Raw genomic sequence first — 25,975 nt, forward strand, 5'->3', positions numbered from 1 at the left:
GTGTGCACTGCGATGTGAATGTCTCCCAAGGCATCTGTCTTGCAAGCAATGATGTGAGATGTCTCAAAAAGGGGAGGTCAAGTAGTCATGCAGGATACCTGAGAAGGGGCAAATTTTCTAGTTATCATGTTATGAGTCTAAAAATGCATGAATACTTGTTCTTCATCTCGGTATCAGCATATGAAAAGTGACTTTGATACAGCAGTAGCCTCCAGTAGGACTTCTACTGTTGTCTGTGTATGACTGGGCCGGCTTGGGCCGCGGCCAGGACAAGTGATTATGTCATCCAAAAATTTCCTCTCACCGCCCGGGGAACTTTTTTTTGCATGTTGATCCATCTCTTCTTGACGGGACTGAGTTGATTGCACAGTGTTCGGGGGTCCAGATTTTATTTACTGAGGCTGTTTGAGAGTGTGTGGAAGATACCCAGCTACCAAATCTACACAGGATTTGCGCCAGCTTACAAAATGGCTCCCCATTCGACGAAGCGGAGTTCCGCCAAGGACGACGATTTCGTCTTCACGCTCTCTGACGACGAGGTCGAGCCCCAATTCGACGAAGAAGATGACGAAAATGAGATGAAGGGTAGCAATACGCCGGCGACAGACAACAGAAAGCGCAAGCGCGAGGTCGAAGCCGCCAAGCCCAAGAACAAGAAACAGAAGCAGCAAGAAAAGCAGCAATTGAAAAATACCAAGAAGAACAAGAAGAACGCCGAGCCCGTACCTGAGCCCGAATCGGATGAGGAGGAGGAGGATGATGCTGCTGCGGATGCGGCCGAAGACGACGGCGTGCTGGACCCCGAGTTCGAATTTGATGTCGGCGGCGCCGCAAACCGTGGTGTCACTGAAGGCTTCGATGCTTGGGATGCTTCTGAAAAAACGGAGAAGCGCTCGGGTGACAAGAAGGCTGTCGATATCGACGATATTATTGAGCGGAGACAGGCTAAGAAGGCGGAGGCTGCTGCCAAGAAGCAGAAGAAACAGGCAGCCCAGGAGAAAGAGGAGAGCGCCAGCGCATCTGAGGATGACGCTGCGTCCGGTGACGAAATGCCCATTGACTTCGAGGACGATGAGCTCATGGCTGAGGACGCCTTCGGCATGGCTGTGGATGGCGATGAGGAGGAGAGTGATGCCGAGGGCCCTGAGCCTGGCTCTGGCAATGAAGACGAGGAGGACGAGGAGGACGAGGACAAGGACGGGAATGAGGATTCTGATGATGACGCTGCATCCGACAACGACTCCGTCGCCACGCCTGTTCAGCATCCCGACGATATCTCAGACAGGGAGTCCGATGTAGAGAGCGAGGTGGATGAGGAGGAAGCGGAGAAGCGCAAGGCCTTCTTTGCCCCTGAAGAGAAGGTCGACACCAAGGCCAACATGGCCAAGATGACATTCCAAGAATTCAACCTCTCCCGTCCTATTCTCCGCGGTCTTGCCGCTGTCGGATTCACTGACCCGACCCCCATTCAGCGCAAGGCCATCCCCGTTGGTCTGCTGGGTAAGGATATTGTCGGTAGTGCCGTGACTGGTTCAGGAAAGACCGCTGCCTTCATCGTCCCTATTCTCGAGCGTCTCCTCTTCCGTCCCCGGAAGGTCCCTACAAGTCGCGTTGTGATTCTGATGCCCACTCGTGAGTTGGCTGTTCAGTGTTACAATGTTTCCGTCAAATTGGCCACCTTCACAGACGTCACATTCTGTCAATTGGTTGGTGGTTTCAGTCTCCGCGAGCAGGAGAATGTGCTCAAGAAGCGCCCCGATGTTATCATTGCTACTCCCGGTCGTTTCATCGATCACATGCGTAACTCTCCCAGTTTCACAGTCGATACCCTGGAGATCTTGGTTCTTGATGAGGCCGATCGTATGCTTGAAGACGGTTTCGCCGATGAGTTGAACGAAATTCTCACCACCATTCCCAAATCTCGCCAGACTATGCTGTTCTCTGCCACTATGACGGAGTCAATCGACAAGCTCATTCGTGTTGGTATGAACCGCCCCATGCGTTTGATGGTCGACGCCAAAAAGAACACTGTATCCACTCTTGTTCAAGAATTTGTGCGTCTCCGTCCTGGACGTGAGGACAAGCGTCTTGGTTACCTTATGTACCTGTGCAAAGAAGTCTACACCAAGCGTGTCATTATTTTCTTCCGACAAAAGAAGGAGGCCCACCGCGTCCGCATCATCTTCGGTCTATTGGGCCTCAAGGCAGCAGAGCTACACGGTAGTCTATCCCAAGAACAGGTATGTGCCAATACTCCTTGTCTTTCATGGACTGTACTAACTCGAACAGCGTATCAAATCCGTCGAAAACTTCCGTGATGGCAAGGTTGCCTTCCTTCTCGCCACAGACGTTGCTTCTCGTGGTTTGGATATCAAGGGTGTCGAGACCGTCATCAACTACGAGGCTCCCCAGAGCCACGAGATCTACCTGCATCGTGTTGGTCGTACCGCCCGTGCCGGCCGCTCTGGTCGCGCATGCACTATTGCCGCCGAGCCCGATCGCAAGGTTGTCAAACTTGCCGTCCGAGCAGGCAAGGCGCAAGGTGCCAAGATCGCCAGTCGTGTGGTTGAGCAAGCCGTTGCAGACAGCTGGGCCAAGAAGGCCGAGGACATGGCCGACGAAGTCAATGAGATTTTGCAGGAAGAGAAGACTGAGAAGCAGTTCGCCCAGGCCGAGATGCAGTTCACCAAGGGCGAGAATCTCATGAAGCACGGCCGCGAGATCATGTCGCGGCCCAAGCGGACGTGGTTCGAGTCTGAAAAAGAGAAGACGATTGCTCGCAAGCTGGGTGCTGTTGAGTTGAATGGCCCCAATACCAAGAAGAGCAATGTCAAGCTAAGCAACAAGGACAAGAAGCGTCTGGATGATGCTCAGATGAGACACGATGGTAATATCGGGTGGAAGAAGGGTAAGGGCGATGCCGACACTGCGAAGAGCAAGGGCAAGGGCAAGGGAAAAGGAGCCAAGAAAGGGAAGAAATAAGGGATCTATGAATGTATACAATTGAATACCATGCAAATAGCTGAAGCATTTTACTCGTTACCATCTTTGATATTCCTTTCCTTTACTCCGTACTGTGAGAATTGGGGAACACCAGTGGAGCCTCAATAGTGGATGCCGTCCAAGATCACTCTCCGACTCGTCCACCAATAATCGCGCATACCAAAGTCTTTAACCTGTTCAGCTTGGAGACTTCTCCAACTTCGCAAGTCCAGCAGCTGATCAGCTGATTCGACGTCAACACTATCTCGCCCGTTTCAAGGTAAAAAAGGCTTATCCCCGCGATTAGCCCCACGCGTTTTGGGGCCAAAATTTCTCCCTCCCCTGATTTTGACACTTCCCTTTCATTCTGTTAATCTCCTGTTCTCCTTTTGGAGGAGGATGATCTCATTCCAATCTCCAAAGGTCACAAGTGAAGAATGGCCGAGTCTCCCAAGACTAATCTTCCCCGGAAGAGCGCCTTCTCGTGTGAGGCCTGTCGCAAACGCAAGGTGCGCGCGGATCTTCTCGGACGAAGCCCGAGATTACGGAACTGATTGATCGTATCCAGGTCAAATGCAACGGTGTTAGTCCGTCCTGTTCGCGGTGCACCGCACGAGGCGAGCAATGTATCTACAGTTTGTGAGTTTGTCTCAGATCTTCTCCTTGGCAGTCGCTCGATTACTGATACTCCTTCTTACCCCGCCATTAGAGCCCCGACCTTATCGTACACAAAACAGCTCGAAGCCCGGGTTGCGCAGCTGGAGGAAGCTTTGGCGAAACGCGGGGAGGGGGATGAGACACACAAGAGATCGCCCTCGGTGGCTGATTCCAGTTCGAGCGGGCCGAAGACGAGACATCACGATGCGGAGGATCTCGCTCGACAGTTCGACGGCCTCAATGTTGAGAATGACGGTCGTGTCTCGTTTCATGGACCGACGAGCTTGTTTCAGCTGCCCAGTGGGATGGTGAATGCGACGTCGAATGCGCAATACGCACAGGATTGTGAAGGGCGCAAGGAGCGTCTTATCAATAGCGCATGGCGGGAAAGGGCATTTGAGCAGATGGCTGCTATGCCGGTATGTCTGTTGAGCTGACTGGGAGATGAGGCAACATACTGATGCAGTCTGATAGGAGCCTTTCCAGTATCTTCTTGATTCGCACTGGTGCTGGATCCAGCCGCTATGGAACTTTGTCTACCGGCCTGCATTTACACGTCCGTTCAATAGTTATCATTTCAGTTGACATATTAGCTGACTTCATCAACAGGCGATCTGAAAATTCAAGGCAAATATTATTCGGATGTCTTGTTGAATGCGATTCTTTCTCACTCAGTACGTTGGTGCAAAGCGGAGCCTCAGGTTGGCCCGCTTCTGGACGCCTTTGATGGCGGAGCACAATTCTCCCATCGCGCCGTGACCGGGGTATTCGAGTCTCTCAAAGTTGGCTATGCTGGCATTCCTACTATTCAGACATTACTCCTTCTCAGTGCACAGGAATGTGGTCGCGGAAATCGGACGCAGGCTTGGCTGTACAGCGGGATGGCCTTCCGGCTGCTGGACGACCTGGGTATCTCTATCGATAGCCGGAAATATTCAGGGTCGGCACAGTTGAGTGACGAGGATATTGAGATACGAAACCGATTATTCTGGAGTTGTTACTTCTGGGACAAGGTGCTCTCGTTATACTTTGGCCGAGCACCGACGATGCAGCACTCCCACGTTAGCCCACCGCGGATGATTCTTGACGATACTGCTGAGATTGAAATATGGACGCCTCATGGTGTGACGTTCACAGATGGCGCTCACTATCCGCCCACTCAGGCACACTCAACGTCATGTTTCATGAAGATGTGCGGTCTGGCAGAAGTATTGAACCAGATTCTGATACACATCTACGACCCAATCCGCCAGATCACGGACTCTGCATTCTATGATTGCATCCGGGAGCAGGCCAAGAACCTGGGTGACTGGTGGCAGGAACTACCAGACTACTTGAAGTTGGTAGCAACAGACCTTCCTCCATACTCACCACCAAGCCATATCGTTATTCTGAAGTATGTAACCAATACCTCGAGTCGCCTACGTAGCTAACCGAAGCCATCTAGCTGTTTCTATCACACCATCAACATCCTTCTCCATCGACCAATCCTCTGCAATAAGGAGCGGTCTGACACCCGCCCCGAGACACAAGACTCAAACCATCTTGTACAGTGCATGGCATCAGCAACATCAATCCTAGCACTCTTCGATCTCTATCGCCGCACCTTTGGCGATAGCCACGTCGTTCTCTCTCTCGCATACAGCATCTACACAGCATCATCAATTTTTTTACTCGAGATCGAAGCTCTGAAGTACGCCGCACCAGGCACCCTAGACAAACTCAAGTTCTGCATCTTCGCCCTCGAAAGAGTCAAAGCCGCCAATCCAGTCATCGGAACCGCCCTCAACCTGATTTCCCAGCAGCTCCAAAAACATAATATCAACATCCACGCACCAATGTCCGCAGTATCTGAACTCAACCAAGAACACCATTCCCAACATCACCCACCCCCACCTCAATCTCATGTTCATCCCCATCACCCTCAACACAGCCAGTCGCCGTCAATCGGCAGCAACCCCTCCCGCCATGTTTCTCCATCCCAACATCATCAAGCACAAGCACAAATGGGCACGCATGCCCAAACCACAGGACCGGAAAACCCGCCCCTAATGCAATCCTACAGTACCTTCCAACACCAGGGAGTTGGTTTCAATATCCCCCACTCGGACGAGATGCCCCAAATGCAGGCTACACACTTGCTGGGTGGGATGCCAAATGCCGCTATAACAATGGACCACGGGTCCTATGAAATCACGCCGGAGGTGTATGAGGCTTTCTCTTATGCACAGCCTCTCACGACGAATATGACGCCTTCCTTTGAGCAGGGCTGGGGTGGGCCTTCTCAATAATATTATACAATGACATATGGGATCTAACTTGCGAGTTGATTCCTCTCTTTTCCTGGATGGGCTTGTATCTGGTCAGCCATGGCGGGTCAACGAGGTCTAGTACATATACATGATGGGCTCTGTCCTCCCACTTTCTGGAACTGAAATACATAACGACATCACAATACATATGCACATATGTGTCTCTGTACATGAAGGTAGATAAAGCACCAACCTAGGTACAACCTAATGGTGATGATATTGGAAGGTTTGCCATACTTCATATCTGTACGTAAGCTCCAGCAACCGTCAACATCACTAACACAGGACCATGCACCTGTCAAAGCCCCAAGAAATGGCTTTACCGTAAGGTAATCGTCGTGAAGGGGTATGATGCTTGACTGTGATCACAAGTCTCAATATCATACGAGTACCATGTTGGTCGTACCATATCCCCCATCTCCGCCGTTTCGCATATCCGAAAGCCTTGGAGAAGGACACTTGATCTGAACTGTTGTGTATATACCTGGTTGTTCAGGACATGACCTTTAGATCTCAGATAATTATATTTATAGAGCCGGGTGCCTTCTCTCCTCCTGCCCTTTCAACCCAGCTCCGCAAGGTCCAACCCGAATTACCGGAGGCTGGGGCACAGCTACGAGAATTGGAATATTGACTTTGTTAAGAACGGGAATGCTGAATATGTAACGACAGAACGATGAGGGTATCACTAACTAAAATGCTTAAATACATACAGAAGCCAGGCTATAGCCACAGAAACCTTCGCCAAGCCTACAAGCCACGACTATCCTTCGACTCAACAATCTGCGCCATAGTAGCCTGTGAAACAGTACTCGAGTCCCTAGGCCTAGCCCGCCACCTTGAATACCACGGCCCCTCAAACAAATCCCCCATCCGCTCAATCGGCACGCCCTTCGTCTCCGGCATCCACACACCGAGGATAATCAGCCCGGAAAAGCAAATCAGCGCCCAAAACAAATAAGCACCCCAGATATCAAGCGAGACGAGCATATTAGGCGTGACTCGCACAACAGCAAACTGGAAGAACCAGTGCAACGCCATGCTGATCGCGTAGCTGACGTTGCGGATGCGCGTGGGGAAGATCTCAGTCCCATACAGATAGGGCACGGTGCAGAGGCCGATGGACCAGCCGACGGCGTAGATGAAGACGGAGGCTACGGCTGCGTTAGCGGCGTTCTTGTTGTCAGCCGAGCCCGGACGGAGGCCCTGGTATATCCCTGTGTAGATATGCGCGCACAGCTGCAGGCTTAGCCCGGCGAGACTGCAGCGGCGTCGACCGAGGAGGTCGATTAGACACCACGTGAAGGCCATTGTGAAGACTAGTTTGACGATCCCGTAGGCGCCAGATGAGACGAGGGCTTCGGAGTCGCCTCCTAGACCGGCGTACTATTTCAATTATGTTAATTAGAGCTTTATAGAATGTAGCCAGCATTCTAGGGCAGTCTTCATGTCACGTACCTTGAATAGGGTTGGTACGTAGTATGTAATACCGTTACCACCGGTCCACTGGGCAATAGTCTGCATCGTGATTACCAGCCAGAAGCGCTGCCGGTAGTTCGGATTTGTCTGTGTTTCCTTAAATAGAGTCCAATGGGAGACAGATGCCAAGCCTTCTGCACGCTGCCGTTCCTGTGCATCGATGGACTCGAACTCCGATGTGATTTCAGGATCGTCGATGGTCTTGCCACGCAGCCGTGCAAGAGCATCGAGCCCTTCCCGATAAAGCTTTTTTGAGACCAGATACCGAGGAGTCTCGGGACAGAGGTACGACAGACCATATGCGATACCCACAGGGATCAATGGTACGGCCTGCACTAAACGGTATTGGCTTTGCGTGTTCGCCATGTGCACTCTAGCGCCATAGTTGATGAAGAACCCTGCAATAGCACTGTCAGCTAGGACAGTGCCGGGTACGGGCGTACAGCATAGAAGAGAGGGTCATAGCTCACCTGCAGCCAGAAAAGTCAATAAGAAGACCATGTACAGCCCCACAACCAGGCCCCTTGTCCTCGCAGGGGCTATTTCTGTCAGATACAGCGGGGCCGTAACGGTTAAAGCGCCCGCGCCTAACCCGCCCCATATTCGACTAAACAATAGCAGTCCGTAGATACCAGATGCGAATATTTGCATTAATGTCCCGGATGCCCACACGATGCAAGCTAGCCGCCACGACACCAGGCGCCCGAGGCGATCATTAAGGTCAAGGACTATCAGGGCACCAAATGCTGCGCCGAGAACATTGAACGAGGTGATGTTCGCTTTGCGGTTGGCTAGCCCAATAGCATCGTGCTCCCAGTGTGATTTAACGAGGTTGAAGTCAGACCTGAAGGAGGGCAGGGAAACGCTGGCGCTGTAGCCACCCTCATCATAGCCTATTGAGGACAGTGCGGCAATTAGCTCAATGTCTCTTCATCATTGCAACGTTGTTTATGGGATTGGGGCGGTAGGTGCGGCGGATCGATCGCTGATCCCGGGCCGGTGCAGCGAACTCGTACCTTTCGGAATCCCGCCGCAGGCGATGACGCTAATCACCAGGGCGCAGTAGGGATTGGTCGACCATCGTGAGGTGGTCCATCGCATGGCGATCCCCTAGTATAGATTTTAGAGGCGTGTAATACACAGTAGATGGGTCCAATCGTAAGGAGGGCAGTATCGTGGTCCAAAGCAGTGAACAAGAGGAGAAGTGGGGAAGTGGCCAGGATCTCAGCCAAGCAGATTTATCGGTCAACGTCCGAGCTTCCTGTGTTTTCCCCTTTTGCCACATGAACTGAGCTTGAACACCAAATTGCTGCCATGTGCTGCGTGCATTCTGGAGTCATTTCACATTGAGCTGTACTATGCAAGTGATTCCATACTTCCAATGTTCGGATCGCGCCGCAACTATCCACTTTCTGGGTCCGCTTAACGGCAAATGGCTCGTCGTTTCATTTAACCGGCCCATCTGGCGGCTCAAAGATTTACATACGGACGACTTCCGCGCTCGCTTGGCTTTTGGTCCACTATGCCAGGTCTTCAAGCGTGTGGATGTTGGAGGGTGGGTCATGCAGCTTATGGACATAGCCAATGAGTTCCGGATGAATTCGAGACATACTCACATGCAAAGGGGAAGCTTAATTTGAAAGCAGCGGAAGTTGACCGACGGAGCTCCAACGTGCTTTTTGAACATCTACGAAAGGGTGAATAGCCATGTTGGACCTATTGGTGTGTGGGTAGTCGTCCCCCATGGCTTCAGTTTTGCTCTATCATAACCCGCCCTCTTCGCTTTTGTTCGATCTACTTATCAACTCACCGTCGCCTCAGTCTACTTCGATAATTCCAGGATGCTGATCGCCACTCAGCCTAAGCCTGTCATATTCTCCAGGCTTTCGTCAATATCGCTTGGCAACCGCTCAGGGCCACGGCTCTCAACCTATGCCTCGCCCGTAAGGATCCCACTGAAGCAGAGACTCCCTGCGAGGTCATGGGATAGCCATATGCATGTCGTGGAACCGTCGCGGTTTCCTGTCTCTCCGACAGCGGTATACAAGCCAACCCCGCATACGCTGGCTGAAGCTCTTGCCTTTGGGTCCGAACTGGGCTTAGAGAATTTTGTCTTTGTGCAGCCCTCAGTCTATGAGACAAACAACGCATGTCTATTAGACGCATTGAAAAGAGTCGGACCCTCCCGCGGCAGAGGGGTGGTCGCGGTGGATCCTGCAACTGTCAAGTCCGAGACTCTAAACAAATGGCATGACCTCGGAGTTCGTGGACTAAGAATTAATCTTCAGTCAGTAAGGAAGTTCATGGATAAAGCAGAGCTGGAAGAGACATTACACCAGCACGCTGAACTTGCCCGGCCTCGAGACTGGATCATTGAGCTCTATCTTCCCCTCAGGATGGTCTCGTTGCTTGAATCGATTATACCACCACTGGGCGTGCGCATTTGCATCGATCACTTTGGCAGTCCTGAATTCCCAGCGTGCGAAGGTACTTCGGGATCCAGATTCAATCCCTACGGTCTTGATGGATTCTCATCGTTGATATCACTGCTTCGTCATGGGAATACTTATGTGAAGCTGTCCGCGCCGTATAGACTTACCGATGACCATCATATGCGTGACCTTCAGGCTATGGCACGGGAACTGTTGTCTGTCGCACCTAATAGAGTCATCTATGCTACTGATTGGCCACATACTCGATTCTCCAGGATAGATATCAGGCCTTTCACTGAATTTTGCTTGGACTTATGTACGAGCCAGCCGGGGCTGGCAGGGCGTCTTTTTCGTCGGAATACTGAGGAGATGCTTGGAGTCATCTGAGTGAAGTGCAGGCGTTGCTCCTTTGTCTAGCATTTTCAGCGTCCAGGATATGGCTCTGGATATCTTTCCTTAGCATTGTTGAACTTATTTCATAGCGATACAGCTAGCATATCTTGGATGTCGATTATTAGGTACCTATCTACGCAATACTACATTAGGTATGTGCTCCCATACAATCCTCAAATTCTATTGCAAATATGGGCTTATGGTCGTCCCTCCAGACAGAGAAGCGAATTGTAATATGTATTCCTCGAGATCCATCCACCATTCACTAGAAATTATTGACACCAAACCGTCCAAACCGTTACCCCTTGAAGCCGAGCAGTCTCTCATCCAGCCAGTCGTCAGGCAATTGCATTCAGCCATATCTTGTACCCGTCCTCCCCAAATCAAACGTCTTCCGCATCCATAAAGATAGCATGGGAGGTACAGATTTTCTTCGGGCCCTAGGCGATGAAAAGAGAAAATATCAGCGAAAGCCAACCTTGAAAGGCAAATAGAATCCAAACAAACTCACAATAGTGTAGCAGCAAGCTGGCCGAGATTGATCCTCACACAGCTGAGGCACTTTCAATTCATCGCCTAGAAAGATTATTAGCGAGATGCCACTGCTAGGTATAGAAAATTTCACGATCATGATACATACAGTCAAACGCCTCATTCGCCTTCGGGTTTCCTCGTGCGGGCTCCAAGTCACGGCAGCAGTAGGGCGACTGAACCATTCCGGTGTGGTCTTCGGCGAAGTTGCAGTGCATATTGATCTGCTTGGCCGAGACCAGAGATAGGACGGCAGCGAAGGCGAGGGCTGAAACGCGCATTGTGGTGGTTATAGATAGTATGATCGCTGGTAGGAGATCGGTTGACTTGATGTCGAGGTTATGAGAGCGCGTTTGGCAAACTGTACAGGTGTATACCGCAGGGGAGAAGCGTTCTAGGGCAAGGTTTCGTCTAATGAGGACAGGACTACGCAGGAGAACTCGGGCCAGATCAAATGCCTTGCTCCCTTGGCCGGGCAGGCTGGTTCTTGCTTTCTGTTCTGCCTGGCCAGCTATGAAGGATGCTCATAATCGCTTTCATTGGTGGATGGGTAGCGTGGTTGGTGTCTCCTTGCATTCTTCGTTCGTTGTGAATGTGGAGGTTTCGGAGTGTTTTGGTTTACGTCCATCCAGGTACGCTGCACAGGTTCTGGGAGGAGCCTAGCCAGGGGCAAAGCAGTTATGTAGATCAGTGCTGTTGAGTGTGGCTCGGTGCCCTTGTGAGTTCCTCTGTAACCCTTGGTGAATGGGTGCTATCAAGGGATACGTCCACTTAGACAACATGGCAGTGACCTGGAAAGGTTGCGATATATGACCATCCTTATGTTCAGACAGTGAAGCTATTCAGACAGGCATGCTGCATGAGAATTATCCTTGATACTGAAAGAGTTGCCAAGCTTGGAAATGTCCAGTCCACTCTATTCGGAACCTGCCGAGGCTTATGCAGGAACCACGTGGAGTACTTGGATGGTGTTACTAACTTACTTGCCGGTGTACTGTCCATGCAGTGGTACCTGAATCTGCGTGTTCATTACTTTGAATATTGTGATTTGTGACGTAAATGTGGCCACTTCTATTTTGAATGTAGTCAACTGCCTATAGACAGTGCAGGTAATTCCACGTGTTCTAATCTGGAAGGAGGCAATGTTGAGTCAGGTGATATTTTGTTGAGGCCCCAACACAGTTACCTAAGCAGGATAAGATTCCAGATAACCACACCGCCCCCACGCCCCGGATTCTCTTATACTCCCTGCACCCCCTCATTTTCAGATCTTCAGACACATCGCTGTGCTATCTGCAGCTGAACAAATCATGAAACGCAACTCCTCCAACCAGGTCGATATGGAACGCTCTGTCTATATTCCCCTGTGCTTCTGCGTCATCTCCTTTGCTGTTCTCGCCTACACCCACTAAGTGCACGTTATCAGCTGGCGATAGCGTTCTGCCCCAACAGCACCCAGACACAGATCACTAGAAGATCCGCCGCCACGGTCTTGAATTTCGCTGTCTGGGATGCCTGTATTCTTCCTTCCTCTCTCTCCATTTCATCTCTCGTGATCCGACATGCGGGGTCTCCCCTCTGGCCCCCTCTTCGCCTATACCCAACACCGATGACGGCCCCTCCATCGCAAGCCATCGCAGCATTGAATGTGAATGGGAATAGGGGCGCCATGCTCCCTCTTATCACATGCCATATGGCTGTCTAGTTCCGACTTGAATGACCGGCTAGACATAGCTGAGCCTCAGTCTATCACAAGCTGTTCTCTGCCAATATGCCTTGCATGCTTGATCACCCTGTCCATACCGGCGATTGTGCCCAGGACGCTGCATGTCTCTGGCGGTTCGATCGCACATTGTGGTGGACAGAGCAAAGTCTTACTGTTCGACTCGATGGCTTGATTTGTTTTATTCCGTTCCTGCATTTCCACCAATTTGATACCCTTCCCATTTGTTCTTTTTTATACCCGATCTTCATGTTCAGTTTGATAGGTAGGGCCGGGTCCCTTCTCTTCTGAAACATCTTCAACATCGATTGGCTGTTACACTGGTTTCTTTATCAAACCCTCAGTTCCTGACTTCAACCCTGAATCTTGTCTATGAGGCCACTCTCCGTCGCTCTTTTCTGAATTCCCTTTCCTTCCTATACCCCCCGCATATTTCTCATACGAATATATTGCATACGACAGCTCTTCAATATCTAAGTTCAAGTAAACTTAACGTGATATATGAATCACGAGTCAAATTCATGACCACAAGACCTCAACGATCTAGATCTGCTGACGTAATCCATCATGACAAATCGGCCGGCGATGGGCCAGTGAAACGGCAGTGAAGCCCAAGCAACACGCATAATTAGCCCGATATCCTCAGTGTTTTCGTCCCCGCTCTTGTCTTCAGTCTGTAGATATCTTTCCCCTCCTCCCCTCCCATACCTCTCCATGCTCTCCCGCTCCATTCAATCATCTCGGATAAGCCTTCGAGCCACTACATCTCTGACCCGGCCTTCCGTTCGGCAAATCTTTGGCGAAACCAATAAAAGTCTGGCGACCTTCAGCTCTCCCCGCACAATCCCTGCGGACTCAATTGCTCCTACATCTCGTCTCTCTACCATCACCCGACACTTCAGCTCCTCCTCCAAGAAACAGCAATCATCCAACATGGCCCCCGTGGAAACGAAACAGTATGACTACATCGTCCTCGGCGGTGGTAGCGGTGGCAGTGGCAGCGCCCGTCGTGCCGCCGGCTGGTACGGCAAGAAGACGCTCATTGTGGAAAGCGCACGGTCCGGTGGTACCTGTGTCAACGTGGGGTAAGCTTGTCAAATATGCAATTCTACTGCGTTCAATCTGGCCCGTTATCTGACAATTTTCAGATGCGTTCCTAAGAAAATGACGTGGAACTTTGCAACCATCAACGAGATGCTGCACCTCGGAAAGAACTATGGCTACGATATTCCTGAGAACATCACCATCAACTACAACCAATTCAAGAACACCCGTGACGCCGTCATCAAGCGGTTGAACGGCGCCTATGAGAACAACTGGAACCGCGAAGGAATCGACCTCGTTCACGGTCGTGCTGGTTTCGTCGAGCCCAACACCATTGAGGTCAAGCTCGCCGATGGCTCCGCTGCTCGCTATTCCGCCCCCCACATTCTGATCGCAACTGGTGGCCGGCCCAATCTCCCCGCGGTGCCCGGTGCCGAGCACGGCATCACCAGCGACGGTTTCTTCGAGATGGAGGAACTCCCTCCCAAAATCGCCGTTGTCGGTGCTGGTTACATCGCCGTCGAGCTTGCCGGTGTCTTGAACGCCGTTGATGTCGAGACCCACATGTTCATCCGCGGTGAACACTTCCTGCGCAAGTTCGACCCCATGATCCAGAAGACTATGACCGATCGCTACGAGGCTGCCGGTATCAAGCTTCACCGCCACCACCTCGGGTTCAAGGATATTCAGCTCATCCGCGATGGTAAGGGCAAGGACCGCCTGATCAAGCTCGTTAACCATGACGGCTCTGAGATGGAGGTCAACGAGCTTCTCTGGGCTGTCGGCCGTGCCCCCGAGGTTGAGGACCTGAACTTGGACATCCCTGGTGTTAAGCTGAACTCTGGTGGCTACGTCGTGGTTGACGAGTACCAGAATACCTCAGCCGAGGGTGTCTACGCTCTCGGTGATGTGACCGGTCAGGCCGAGCTGACTCCTGGTAAGTTTTATCCGAGGTCTTGCACTAGTATATAGGACCAAGCAAAAAGACTAACTACGTATAGTTGCCATCGCCGCCGGTCGCCAACTCGGTAGCCGCCTCTTCGGCCCTCCCGAGCTGAAGCACGCCAAGATCTCCTACGAAAACATCCCCACCGTCGTCTTCTCTCACCCTGAGGTTGGTTGCGTCGGTCTCACCGAGCCCGAGGCTCGTCAACGCTACGGCGACGACAAGATCAAGATCTACCACACCAAGTTCACTGCCATGTTTTTCGATGTTGGTTTGTCTCCCGAGGAGAAGGCCAAGAATCCCACTGAGATGAAGATCATCTGTGCCGGTGCCCAGGAGAAGGTTGTCGGTCTGCACATTCTTGGTCTCGGTGTTGGCGAGATGCTGCAGGGCTTCGGCGTTGCTATTAAGATGGGTGCCACTAAGCAGGACTTCGATAGCTGCATTGCTATCCACCCTACTAGTGCCGAAGAGCTTGTGACTATGCGGTAATGGTGAATAGAGATAGTTATACTATATGTGCATAATGGTTAGGATTTCAAAATTTCCATAACTTTTGGCCAAAGTCTGCCATTCTTGATCTTTTGTCATTGGAGTATTTTCTTTCAACAGCAATTTGCTTGATCTTACCTTTCAGCATACGACTGGACAGCATCTCTACCAATGACCTACATGTTCTATGTACTCCCCTAGGAATCTCCATATGGCTTACAGTCTCGGAGTTGTAAGTCAAAACAGCCCTAAAAAGAGCCCCATATCAGCACCACATTTCAGCCCCGCATATATGGAGAAGTTCCCCACTTGGGGAAGAGCTGGACATAACTATGGGGACATCTCAGATTTTCCCTCTCGCAACCCTCCGCAGAAACCTGCGAGATCTAACAATCCCAATTCCCCATATTCAATACCCATATCACCATGGCCCCACCATTCCGCGCCGAGCAGATGGGCTCCCTGCTGCGTCCAGATAACCTTCTCGAAGCCCGCGAGAAGATCGCCACCGGCGTTTCCGCCGAAGCCGCAGGTCTCCCCGCCATCGAACAAGAAGCCGTCCGCGAAGTCGTCAAGATGCAACGAGACCTCGGCTTCAAGGCCGTCACCTCTGGCGAGTACAACCGCACCCGATTCTGGGGATTGATGTGGGATGAGTTTGAGGGTTAGTAATTAACACTTCTCACACTTCTCCAGCCCTTATATAACTAGCTATAAAAGAGCTAATTTATATTAATATTTCCCCTATCATTAAACGAACAAAAGAAAACTAAAATCCCTCTTAGGAACAATCCGTCTCCAAGACGCCGAAGCCTCGATGTTCAGACTCTACCACCCGGACGTAGTCAGTCTAATCGAGCCGGGAGCCAAGGTGATGCCGGGCGACTCGGTCATCGCAGGAAGCAAGCTATCACTCAGCACCGGCACAGCGTCCAACCTGCACGAACTGAAACTCGTGCAAGCGTCGCTGCCGCAGAGCGAATGGCGCAATATCAAACTGACGATGATCACGCCAGCCTGGTTCCACATGCGCTACAAGCAAGGACGAGCGTATGCGGCTTCCGCCTATGCCAATGACGCCGAGTACTTTGCCGACGTTGCGAAGGTGTACCGGGTGGAGCTGGGTGCGCTTTACGAGGCTGGATTGCGGAACGTGCAGTTCGACGATCCTGGTATGGCGTATTTCTGCTCTGAGGCTTTCCGGAAGGGGTGGGAGGAGGATGAGGATAATGTGGGTTCTGTGGAGGATTTGCTGGATGCTTATATTCGGCTTTATAATGATTGTCTGGCTGGATTGCCGGATGATATGCATACGGGCATTCATCTTTGTCGGGGTAATTTTATTGGGGGGAGACACTTCTCTGAGGGGTCGTATGATGTTATTGCGAAGAAGTTGTTTGAGGACCTTGCGGTTGATACGTTCTATTTGGAGTATGATACTGAGCGGGCGGGTGGGTTTGAGCCTTTGAGGTTCTTGCCTAAGGGGAAGAATGTCGTTGTTGGGGTTATTAGCACGAAGTTGAGGGAGATGGAGGATAAGGAGGCTGTTAAGCAGCGGATTTATTCGGCCGCTGATTTTGTTGCTGAGGGGTCTGGGGAGACGAGGGAGGAGGCGCTTAAGAGGGTTTGTGTCAGTCCTCAGTGTGGCTTTAGTACTCATGAGAGTGGATATCCGCTTCTTGTTGAGCACCAGAAGGCGAAGTTGCAGCTGGTGAGGGAGGTTGCTGATGAGATTTGGGGTGAGGCGTGAGATTAACTTACTTTGGTCTACTTAACGCTCTACTGTGTATATTGGTATAGACTCTCACTAGAGAGTCAAAAGAGATGACGAACAAGCATAAAAGTCGAATTGAAGAGAGAGGCTACAGTAATTGTATCGAGAATGCAAAATTCCCCAAAGGATAACCCAATCCAATATGCTTACAACGCGAATAGCGCTTGCATCCAAGACGTAAAGAATCACATTTGAAATGCAGAAATCGTAGGAAGATGTGTGTACCAATCGGTGGTGTATCGTCCGCCCTAAATGGCAATGGCGGACGCAATGATTATTCCCAGTCCGTTTCGAAAACACAAGATGCTCACAGATCGTGATAGGAAAGTTGCAAAGAGAGCCACAAATACTACTTCGTAACTGGCCATGGCAACGGTCTGGCAATGCCAGAATATGCCTTGAAAAGACAGAACGTTGGCCAAGGCATGTCGCCCCGAAGAGAACAGGGATGCAAGTCGCGGCGAACGGCGCCTGCGCCGTAGAAGTGGGCCTCCCGAGGACCGGAGGATGCAAATATTCGGAAAAACGCAAAGCAGAACAAAGCTCAATCATTCTGTGACGGAGCGTGGGGATCGTCTTCGGAAGGAGTTGTGCCAACTTTATCCAGTGCAACGGCGTGAAGTGCTGGCTTCTCTGAAATGTGGAGGCGACCCTCTGCTTTGAGCTTGAGTTGCTTGTTGACCCATTCGGCGACTTCTTCGTCCTCTGTCATGAAGGATGAAGGGGGAGTTTCGGGGGAGGGTTCTTCGGCGCCGTTACTACCTGACTCGGTCGGTGGCTTCATGAGGGGTGCGATCCAAGGGTGTCGAAGGAGCATGGTATAGTTCGGTCGGTTTTTGGGGTTCTTGTCAAGGCATGCGCGGACGAATGCGTGTGCATCCTCGGAGAAACCCTCAGGTAGGGTGGGGGGATCTCCATGAACGATGGCCTAAATGCAGTTGGGGGTTAGAAAATTGAAGAAAAGACATAGTGATACACGAGATACTCACGTGTAGCTGACTGAAGATGTTGTTGAAGGTTTCAGGTGGGTATGGGTATCGGCCCATGGAGCATTCGATGATGGACAATCCTAAACTCCAGATATCGCTCTGCACACTGTATGTACCGGCACTCGGCGCTCCCGACTGTTGCATGCCACCTCCCGCAATTCGCTCAGGCGCCATGTAGCTTTGACAACCGATGTTGGTCTTTGCGATACTGGAGACCAGGTTTCCGCTGACACCGAAGTCGCAAATCTTGATCTGGCCCTTGGTGTTGACAAGGATGTTGGTAGGCTTCACATCACGGTGAATGATGTTGTGGTCCTCCTTCAACGATCTCAACCCCATGATAGTGGACAGGGTGACCTTGCGGAGGACACTTTCAGGAAGGCCGCCTTCGTATAATTTGTCGATCGAGCCACCATCCATGAACTCAACACACATGTAGACCGCACCTTCCTGGAAGAAAGCTCCGTAAAAGTCGATGATGAACGGAGAGACGCAGCGGTGAAGGATGTCCAACTCCATGATGATTTGTGCGAACTTGGCTTCATCCAATTCCAAGCGAATCTCTTTCATGGCCATAACAACTCCAGAGAGTTGACTCGACCCTGAGTCAGGGCTCCCTTTGTCGTCTTGGCCTGAAGACCGGCTGACAATGCCACCCAGCCCCTGGCCTGGCTTGCGGAGATGCGGGCGACTGTGTCGGACCTTGTAGACCGTTCCGTAATTGCCCTTGCCCAATTCTTCCAGTCGATCGACCTCATCCAGGGAAATCTTGAAACTGTGACCTGACGAAAATTCGACGCCGCCTCCGTGCAGAACGGCCTTGTTGTTGAAGTTCAAGGTGCCCGCTTGCGTGTCGATATATTCGGAATACTTACTGAACGCAGATTCTCCATTCTGTTCACCCTGCTTTTGATCGGTACCTGGCGTAGGACTGGAGGTGACATCCGAGAGTTTGAGGTTCGGCTTCATGCGCTTGGCTGCGAGCCCTCCCGGTCGGGGAGAAGCCGGGCTGGCGCCAGACGCGGGGATAGTGGGTGAAGAAGCCCAGTTGGGAGGGTGAGGCCGGCCTGAGTTTTGGGGCATACGACCAGCGAGCGGGCCGCCTGCGCCCGCTCCTTGGGCCGTGGGGACATGTCCCGTCGACGCCGCAGAATGCGGCGTCGGAGCACCCTGGCGAGATAAAGAAAATGCCTTCATTTTCGCCATAATATCCTGGTTTAGACCGCCAGCTGGTTTCCCGCTCCTTGACCCGGGGTGTGGTGAACTCCCAGCGCCCCGCCGGGCAGCGTTGATCTGGCCCAGGTGCGTGGAGGAGGCAGATAAGCCAGGTCCCCCATTTTCGCGGGAGGGAAGACTGGCGGGGTTAGAGGCTGGCGTTGGAACCGGGGAAGCCTTCGGATCGCCGAGAGAAGGGTCCTTCTCAGCCACTGCCTCGCTGGCAAAATCCCGTGAATCAGCCATGACGAGTCGGAGGAGGGCTATCGGGGACAAAATCGAACCGATGCCAATGGTCGTGATTGCGTCGAGGCCGTGTTGAACTTTGGTGCGGAGGTTGTCGCTAAGAGATCAAGTAGCCCCCAAACGGGAAAACAGAAAAAGATCAAATATGTGAGTATGGAAGGTCTGGTGGAAGAGGAAGAAAGGAGGGGCAGAAATGCAAGTTGAATTGGCAACGTGAAGTCACTTGGGCCCACCGTGATAGAACGTGGGGAAATCGAACTTTTTTACTTTTTTTCGCGATGATGTAGGTAGTTTGTCTTTTTTCACTTGATTGTCAATTTTCTTTCTTTTTTTATTAGTCTAATTTCATTGCTCCGATTTGCCCCTTCTCTTCTTTTCATCTCCATTCTATATACTCCAGTGTAGCTCCGTACATCTTGAATCTTCCGGGCCGCCAGACCAGCCAATCACATGGCATGTGGACAAAAAGCAGGTTTTCCCAGACAGAATTAGAAATGAAAACATTGGCGTTAGGGGTGTTGATAGTGTTTAGCTGACGACAGATTAGAGGCATTAATTAGCTTGGTTTACACAACTACTGTGTGAGTACAGTAATGAAACACAATCTAATGAAAATGTTCATTAGATGTGCATCGCCAAGATACGATAAACTCACTCTCGCTCTGAACCACGGAAGCATAGTAACCTTCGAGGTCATCCAAATCTGGTACACTCGTCGCCCTTGCTGTAAGTAAAGAACGGAGAACCTCATTGTGAGTCGTTGACGCATCTTGCTCCAGTGAGCTCCACTATTCTCCTGGGGTCCTTCGTTGGCTCCGGTCCAATCCCCGAGAAACACAGTGGCCTAGAGACAGCCCGATCATGAGCTCATTGCTTCTGACATGCCATAAGCTCCAGGCCAATCCACTTGCCTTCAGATACACCGATACACTTTCTTTTCATCGTTTTGTTCGAAATCGGGAAAATTGCGCCTAGAAAAGGGCCTCGAGCGCTTCACATGGCGGGGCGAAGATGGCTGTGGGCACAGGTGGTCTGATTGAACGTTCTAGCCCGAATGTGGAGATTGCATATAACTGCTTCGCCAAAACTTCACTTAACAAGGCTGCGAAGTTTGCCAGGTTTGCAGTGCATGTCTGGCTGGCTTCGTCTCCTTCTCAACTAGGAACGCATTGCTACAATCACTTCGCGTTTTGCAGGTGAAAGAGCTCTGTAGCAGTTAAATGAGAGACATCCATAATTCCATACAGCCTTAGATGAGCAGTATTGGTCAGCTGTTCAAAGGTTTTGGAGTGGGCATGATGTGGATGTGTGTCAAGGAAGCATTCAAATAGATTGTACGCAGTCAAGAAGGTAGTTCATCTACATGGAGTTGACGTACGGAGTAGCCTTATCGAGGGTTGATAGCTTCAATTTGGCGCTAACCGCAAGAGGAAATGAAGCTTCCCATCAAGCGCGTAAACATCAACCCCTACACTTCTGGGACAAACAATGCCTCACCTGCGTCGACAACCAAATCCGCGCGATTATATATCTAATGAAGACATCAACGGGCCCCGCGACCTCCGCGCACAATTCCAGACCCCGCCAACTCGTCACACTCCCACCAACCCAACCCATCACCACCCCTCCACCGGTCCAAATGCTTTCACGCCCGATCCAGTCGCACAAGCGGGTCATCCAGCGGCATCAATAAATCCGTTCATGATATTTGGTAGACCGAGAGCAGACCAGCAAGCGCCGCAAGCGCCGCCAATGATGAGTTCCGACGATTTTGACGATGATTACGATCCGCGCGGCCACGCCATGCAAGAGCTCGATGAGGATGGCGGGTACCTGGACCAGGACGATTCCTTTGGAGAGGATCAGGTTGAGGAAGATCAATTTGATGATGATGACTCTGATCTTGAAGACGAGGAATTGGAACAAGAAGTCGAAGATCAGTTCGAGCAAGAAGACGAAGATGGAGACGTCGACGAGGAAATGCGCGATCAAGGTAACTGATTTCATTCTACGCTCATCCACGATTATGATTTTCGAAATGTAACAGTGGGCTAATGGCCTTTTTACAGAAAAATCACCATCTCCCCTGCCGCCCAACTTGCGCGAAATCTCCTCACTTGCATCCTGGACTGTCTCAACCTCCAAACCAGGCTGCGGCGTCGAGGCTCTCCGCAACCCCTCCCCAGCACAATACTGGCAATCCGACGGACCCCAACCGCACACGCTCACCCTCCACTTTTTCAAATTAGTCGCCGTCGTGCGCATCCGAGTCTACCTCGATTTCGAACTAGACGAAAGCTACACGCCGACAAAGATGATCTTCGCAGCAGGCATGGGCGGCAACGACCTCGTCGAGTTCGCAGCCTGGGAAGGCGAGGGACCACGCGGCTGGGTCGATGTGCCGCTACAAGGTGTCGGCGGACGAAATGGAGGCTGGGTGCGCAATGATGCCGGGAAGACGAGAGGACGCTCGACGAGCTCGCGTCGACGGACAATCGTTTATCGGAACTGTGATGACCCTGATCATGAACACGACGATGAGTGCGATCCGTTGTACGATGTTGAAGACGCCAGTAGCGAGGTGGATGAGGATGACCCGTATTCGGGGAATGTGCTTAAGGCTATGGTTATCCAGATGCGCATTATGGAGAACCATCAGAATGGAAAGGATACCCATGTTCGTGGGTTCCAGGTCTTTGCTTGTGATGATTCTCGCCGTCGGATGGCGGCTGCTCCGTCGGCTTCGGCTGATGCGAGGCGTCGGCCTTCTTCGCTGCGTGGGCTTCATGATCTTCGTGGGCGTGCGGCGAGTGAGGAGGTTGATAAGGGGCTTACTAGTACTGGTCTGGATGAACCGGATTGGATGGGCGAGCCAGTGATTCGATAAGGTCTCGAATTCAAAAGCGAACATAAGTTACAGGCGTTGATGGCGGAAAGCCACTGGGGGGAGGTTTCATTATGGAGTTACGATGTCTTCAAGATACCCAGTTCCAATTGATTGCATGGGTTTGGGCCGGTGAATGTTGAATATCATTATGCAGGCATTCTTCTGTACCAATGAAACGTGTTTAGCATCTTAAGGGTATCCAATTTTTGGGTTTTCTATGCTTGTCATATCTCGTATAAGAACATTTTGAAGGAATTGCTGGTATCTACTTAAGCAGCTTCTCCAGCTCGGCGGCAACGGCATCGCCAACCTCAGTGGTCTTGGCTGTGCCACCAATGTCGCCAGTGCGGACACCAGCCTCGATGACGTTGCTGACGGCCTTCTCGATCAAGCGAGCCACGTCGATCATGTTGAAAGAGTACTGCATCATCATGGCGACGGACAGGATAGTGGCGACGGGGTTGACAATGCCCTTGCCAGCAATATCGGGAGCGGAACCTGAGCCATCAATTAGCTTACCAAGAACGGACATAAAACAGTAGTCAAAAAACCAGAACACATACCGTGAATAGGCTCGTAGATACCGTTAACACGGCTCTTGCCATCAGGAATACCACTCAAACTAGCACTGGGAAGCAGACCCAGAGAACCGGGGATAACACTAGCCTCGTCGCTAATGATATCACCGAACAGATTGCTAGTAACAACGATACCGTTCAGCTTGCGCGGATCCTTGATCATGAGCATAGCAGCCGAATCAATAAGATGGTGACCAATCGAGACCTGGGGGTACTCCTTCTCCATAATCTCCGTAACGACCTTACGCCACAGACGGCTAGTAGCGAGCACATTAGCCTTATCCAAGCTCCACACAGGCAGGGGCGGGTTGTGCTGCAGGGCGAGGTTGGCGGCAAGACGAATGATGCGCTCGATCTCGTGACGCGAGTAGGGCTCGGTATCCATGGCATATCCGGACCCGTCGTCTTCCTTGCGGTCGCCGAAGTAGATACCGCCGGTCAGTTCACGGATGATGTTGAAGTCGACGCCGCGGCAGACATCCGCCTTCAATGGCGAGCTCTCGACCAGCGAGGGGGCGGCGAAGTTGCACGGACGCAGGTTGCCGAATGTGCCCATCTCCTTGCGAAGCTTCAGGATACCCTGTTCCGGGCGCACGGCGCCGGTGCCCCATTTCTGTTTCCATTGTGTGTAAGTAGGTTTGTTTTTCGTGGGGATTGTTGTGAGGGTTGGTGAGGAGTGTTTTTTCGAGTGAGGGTAGACATACCGGACCTCCAATGGCACCGAGGAGAACGGCGTCGGCGTTCTTGGCGGCGTTGAGAGCCTCGTCGGTCAAAGGTGAGCCGGTGGCATCGATGGAAGCCTGTAATTGTTAGCCTTTGTTGCTTGCGGTAGGTTACAACGAGTGTGTACGCACGCCGCCGAGCAGATGGTCTTGCAGGTTGAAAGTAATACCACGGGCTTTCTCAATGACGCGGAGGATCTAGGGCAATTCATATTAGTATCGCAGGTTTACGGCGTGTCTAGCTTGCAATGTACCTTGACACCCTCGGCGGTCACCTATACTCATGTCAGTTCCACATTCTCATCTCCGTTAGGAGCTAGCAGCAACATACCTCGGGACCACAGTGATCACCACCAAAGACAACGATATTGTAGGAAGCCATTATGTAGAAATCTAATGTAACAGAAATAGATTGACTCAATTGTTCAGGAGAGCTTCCAAACTTATAAAACCGTTGGGTGGGCGAGTTCGACCCCGCCAACTCCGAAATCGGCGCTGACATAAAATCCAATCCTCCATCGGTTATGCGCGGTCCTGATCAATACTGTGTACAAGTTTGTCTATGAAGGGATCCTGATACTCCTCAAAGCCAATTGCTTCTCCTTCTATACGCGAAACGTGTAGGACCGATTTGAAGACTTATGGTGGCTGGGTAGTAGACCTGGCTCTCCACGGGTAGTTCGGGAACAAGATAAACAGAAACAATGCATTAAATGATGTGTAATGGCATTAACAATGATAATCCGGTAGAGGCAATGACTAAAAAAAGGTCAAGATTGAAGGACCAGGGTGTGTCCACAGCCTGGAAAGCAAAGAGAAGAAGAAAAGGTAAAGAGGAAGAAGAAAGCAAAGAATGGTGGGAGAGAAGAAATGGCAAACGAAGAAAACAAACACAACCCGCGTGTGTACTATACAGGGCCCCAGAATCCGGACCATGCCTGGTCACCAAAAGCCATTCCTGCCCCAAGACGTTTATGAATAGGATCCCAACTATCATTCCCCGAGGAAGGGACAGCGCGTAAGGCTGTCTCCTTGGAGATCCCTGAAAACACAGACCCTAGCTCCAAAGACATGCATGACAAGTAGGAAGGAAACAGACATTATAGGCTATAGCCACCATGTAGCTTTTAGCGTAACAGCCGCCCTTTACTTCTTGCGGTTAGCGCGGCGCGCCGCGCGATCTCCCTCCGCGAGCCACTTGCTGGCGTTCACCATTTGCACGATGTTGACAAATTGTTTGAATGCCATGACGGGGAAGGAGATGCCCGTGATGATCCACGGCCAGGTGCTCTCGAGCTTGTTGGCGCGGGCCATCTCGAGGGCACCGGCGCTCCAGGGGCTAGCGAAGAGGCTGGCTGGCTCGGGGTGCGCGGGGTTTCCGGGCTGGGCGGAGGAGAGCTGGGAATCGGAGACGGGCTGCAGGAGTGAAGGGGACAGCGTTGGCGAGCTGAACGACAGAAGGTACAGGCCAATGAAGAAGGCCTCGTTGAGGGCGCAGCAGATGAAGAGAACGACCTAACAAGAGACTCTGGGTAAGCTTGGAGACACGAAAGTAGTCCGCGGCGGCGATTTCTTACCTTGCTGGTGTAGTACTGGTACATGATCCAGCTACGGCTCGGGTCGACCTTCTTGTGGCTCTGGCTGGATCCGCCCATGCTCAGAGTGGCGTACATATGCATATAGTGACTGGCCATATCCAGGCAGATCAAAGCTTGGAAGACAATCGCCCACCGGGGCCAGGCGGAGCTCAGGAAGACGAGAAGACACGCGGTTGTACAACGATCCGTCACCATGTCCAGCACTGCGCCGAAGGTGGTAGATTGGTTGAAATATCGAGCTGCATACCCGTCCAGCGCATCCAGCAAACAGGATACTGTGTAGAGGAAGGAGCAGGTACGGGGATGGAGGGGCATGTAGTATAGGGAAGCGAAGGTCAGCACGACTCGGGAGTACCCTATGGTGATATTAGTTCCCACTCCACGTGAAATTTAAAGCTGGATCATCGAGCTATCCTACCGATAAGGTTCGGGGTGAACAGGAAGATGTTCTCCTTGCTCTCTTCCCGGGCAGCGGACCTAGCTCTCTTTTTGGAGGGGGTGCGCTTTGAAGGTGTTGACACAGAGCCATTGCCGCTAGGTGAATCTTCACTCTCCTCGGCAGCGAGAGCAGCCTTTTGTCGTCGGGTTCTTGCGCTCATTGTGATGTGTGAAGGGATGTGATTCGGGGAACGGGGTTCGAGCTTGTGTACCTCGGTGCACGGGGATAATGAAAACAGCCGAAGGTTCACAGGTTACTAGGCACCAACTGTCAGCATTGGGGTGTCTTATATGCAGCAGCAAAGAGGGGGAGGAGGAATATACCGTGTCAGATGGAAGATAAGAATAACGATGGAATTCCCTCGGGATAAGGATAGGAGAACTGTTCAGGGAGAAATGGTAAGGCCGGCTGATAAGGAAGTGATAAGCGCGTCTTTTTTTTCTCTCTTGTTTGTCGCACACACTTAGGAAGTCCGAAACAAGAGGGTTAGAAGAAGGGATGGGGGATATGAGAGAGAAAAAGAAGAGTGGAATGTG

At 51.6% G+C, this 25,975-nt stretch overlaps 10 protein-coding genes across 10 annotated transcripts; 5 read left to right on the plus strand and 5 right to left on the minus strand.

The window, feature by feature from the left end:
- Nucleotides 1–467: 467 nt before the first annotated feature.
- On the plus strand, nucleotides 468–2,982 carry drs1 (putative ATP-dependent RNA helicase DRS1; the record flags this gene model as incomplete). Its single annotated transcript, XM_056668092.1, has 2 exons — nucleotides 468–2,240; nucleotides 2,290–2,982. 2 exons carry the CDS (start codon nucleotides 468–470, stop codon nucleotides 2,980–2,982), a joined length of 2,466 nt encoding a protein of 821 aa, XP_056521688.1.
- A 437-nt stretch (nucleotides 2,983–3,419) lies between these two features.
- N7515_007349 (putative C6 transcription factor) lies at nucleotides 3,420–5,930 on the plus strand (the record flags this gene model as incomplete). The annotated part of the gene is made up of 6 exons (XM_056668093.1): nucleotides 3,420–3,491; nucleotides 3,551–3,621; nucleotides 3,692–4,058; nucleotides 4,114–4,195; nucleotides 4,249–5,035; nucleotides 5,087–5,930. The coding sequence occupies 6 exons, from the start codon at nucleotides 3,420–3,422 to the stop codon at nucleotides 5,928–5,930; spliced, it is 2,223 nt and encodes a 740-aa protein (XP_056521689.1).
- Nucleotides 5,931–6,701: 771 nt separating this feature from the next.
- Nucleotides 6,702–8,531, minus strand: N7515_007350 (uncharacterized protein; the record flags this gene model as incomplete). Its single annotated transcript, XM_056668094.1, has 4 exons — nucleotides 6,702–7,337; nucleotides 7,410–7,828; nucleotides 7,901–8,323; nucleotides 8,447–8,531. 4 exons carry the CDS (start codon nucleotides 8,529–8,531, stop codon nucleotides 6,702–6,704), a joined length of 1,563 nt encoding a protein of 520 aa, XP_056521690.1.
- A 2,107-nt stretch (nucleotides 8,532–10,638) lies between these two features.
- On the minus strand, nucleotides 10,639–11,067 carry N7515_007351 (uncharacterized protein; the record flags this gene model as incomplete). Its single annotated transcript, XM_056668095.1, has 3 exons — nucleotides 10,639–10,695; nucleotides 10,767–10,831; nucleotides 10,896–11,067. 3 exons carry the CDS (start codon nucleotides 11,065–11,067, stop codon nucleotides 10,639–10,641), a joined length of 294 nt encoding a protein of 97 aa, XP_056521691.1.
- Nucleotides 11,068–13,223: 2,156 nt separating this feature from the next.
- glr1 (glutathione-disulfide reductase GLR1) lies at nucleotides 13,224–14,991 on the plus strand (the record flags this gene model as incomplete). Its single annotated transcript, XM_056668096.1, has 3 exons — nucleotides 13,224–13,594; nucleotides 13,658–14,490; nucleotides 14,555–14,991. The coding sequence occupies 3 exons, from the start codon at nucleotides 13,224–13,226 to the stop codon at nucleotides 14,989–14,991; spliced, it is 1,641 nt and encodes a 546-aa protein (XP_056521692.1).
- Nucleotides 14,992–15,417: 426 nt separating this feature from the next.
- On the plus strand, nucleotides 15,418–16,741 carry N7515_007353 (cobalamin-independent methionine synthase II family protein; the record flags this gene model as incomplete). The annotated part of the gene is made up of 2 exons (XM_056668097.1): nucleotides 15,418–15,655; nucleotides 15,777–16,741. 2 exons carry the CDS (start codon nucleotides 15,418–15,420, stop codon nucleotides 16,739–16,741), a joined length of 1,203 nt encoding a protein of 400 aa, XP_056521693.1.
- A 568-nt stretch (nucleotides 16,742–17,309) lies between these two features.
- On the minus strand, nucleotides 17,310–19,215 carry pbs2 (mitogen-activated protein kinase kinase PBS2; the record flags this gene model as incomplete). Its single annotated transcript, XM_056668098.1, has 2 exons — nucleotides 17,310–17,693; nucleotides 17,755–19,215. 2 exons carry the CDS (start codon nucleotides 19,213–19,215, stop codon nucleotides 17,310–17,312), a joined length of 1,845 nt encoding a protein of 614 aa, XP_056521694.1.
- Nucleotides 19,216–20,703: 1,488 nt separating this feature from the next.
- Nucleotides 20,704–22,102, plus strand: N7515_007355 (anaphase promoting complex subunit DOC1; the record flags this gene model as incomplete). The annotated part of the gene is made up of 2 exons (XM_056668099.1): nucleotides 20,704–21,208; nucleotides 21,285–22,102. The coding sequence occupies 2 exons, from the start codon at nucleotides 20,704–20,706 to the stop codon at nucleotides 22,100–22,102; spliced, it is 1,323 nt and encodes a 440-aa protein (XP_056521695.1).
- A 265-nt stretch (nucleotides 22,103–22,367) lies between these two features.
- Nucleotides 22,368–23,784, minus strand: leu2A (3-isopropylmalate dehydrogenase LEU2; the record flags this gene model as incomplete). Its single annotated transcript, XM_056668100.1, has 6 exons — nucleotides 22,368–22,600; nucleotides 22,666–23,293; nucleotides 23,385–23,480; nucleotides 23,535–23,600; nucleotides 23,657–23,677; nucleotides 23,734–23,784. The coding sequence occupies 6 exons, from the start codon at nucleotides 23,782–23,784 to the stop codon at nucleotides 22,368–22,370; spliced, it is 1,095 nt and encodes a 364-aa protein (XP_056521696.1).
- Nucleotides 23,785–24,548: 764 nt separating this feature from the next.
- N7515_007357 (CDP-diacylglycerol--inositol 3-phosphatidyltransferase) lies at nucleotides 24,549–25,599 on the minus strand (the record flags this gene model as incomplete). Its single annotated transcript, XM_056668101.1, has 3 exons — nucleotides 24,549–24,917; nucleotides 24,980–25,356; nucleotides 25,419–25,599. The coding sequence occupies 3 exons, from the start codon at nucleotides 25,597–25,599 to the stop codon at nucleotides 24,549–24,551; spliced, it is 927 nt and encodes a 308-aa protein (XP_056521697.1).
- Between the last annotated feature and the right edge of the window lie 376 nt (nucleotides 25,600–25,975).

This window comes from Penicillium bovifimosum, assembly GCF_028826915.1.
Source record: "Penicillium bovifimosum strain IBT 22155 chromosome Unknown utg000005l_segment0_segment0, whole genome shotgun sequence".
NCBI lineage: Eukaryota > Fungi > Ascomycota > Eurotiomycetes > Eurotiales > Aspergillaceae > Penicillium > Penicillium bovifimosum.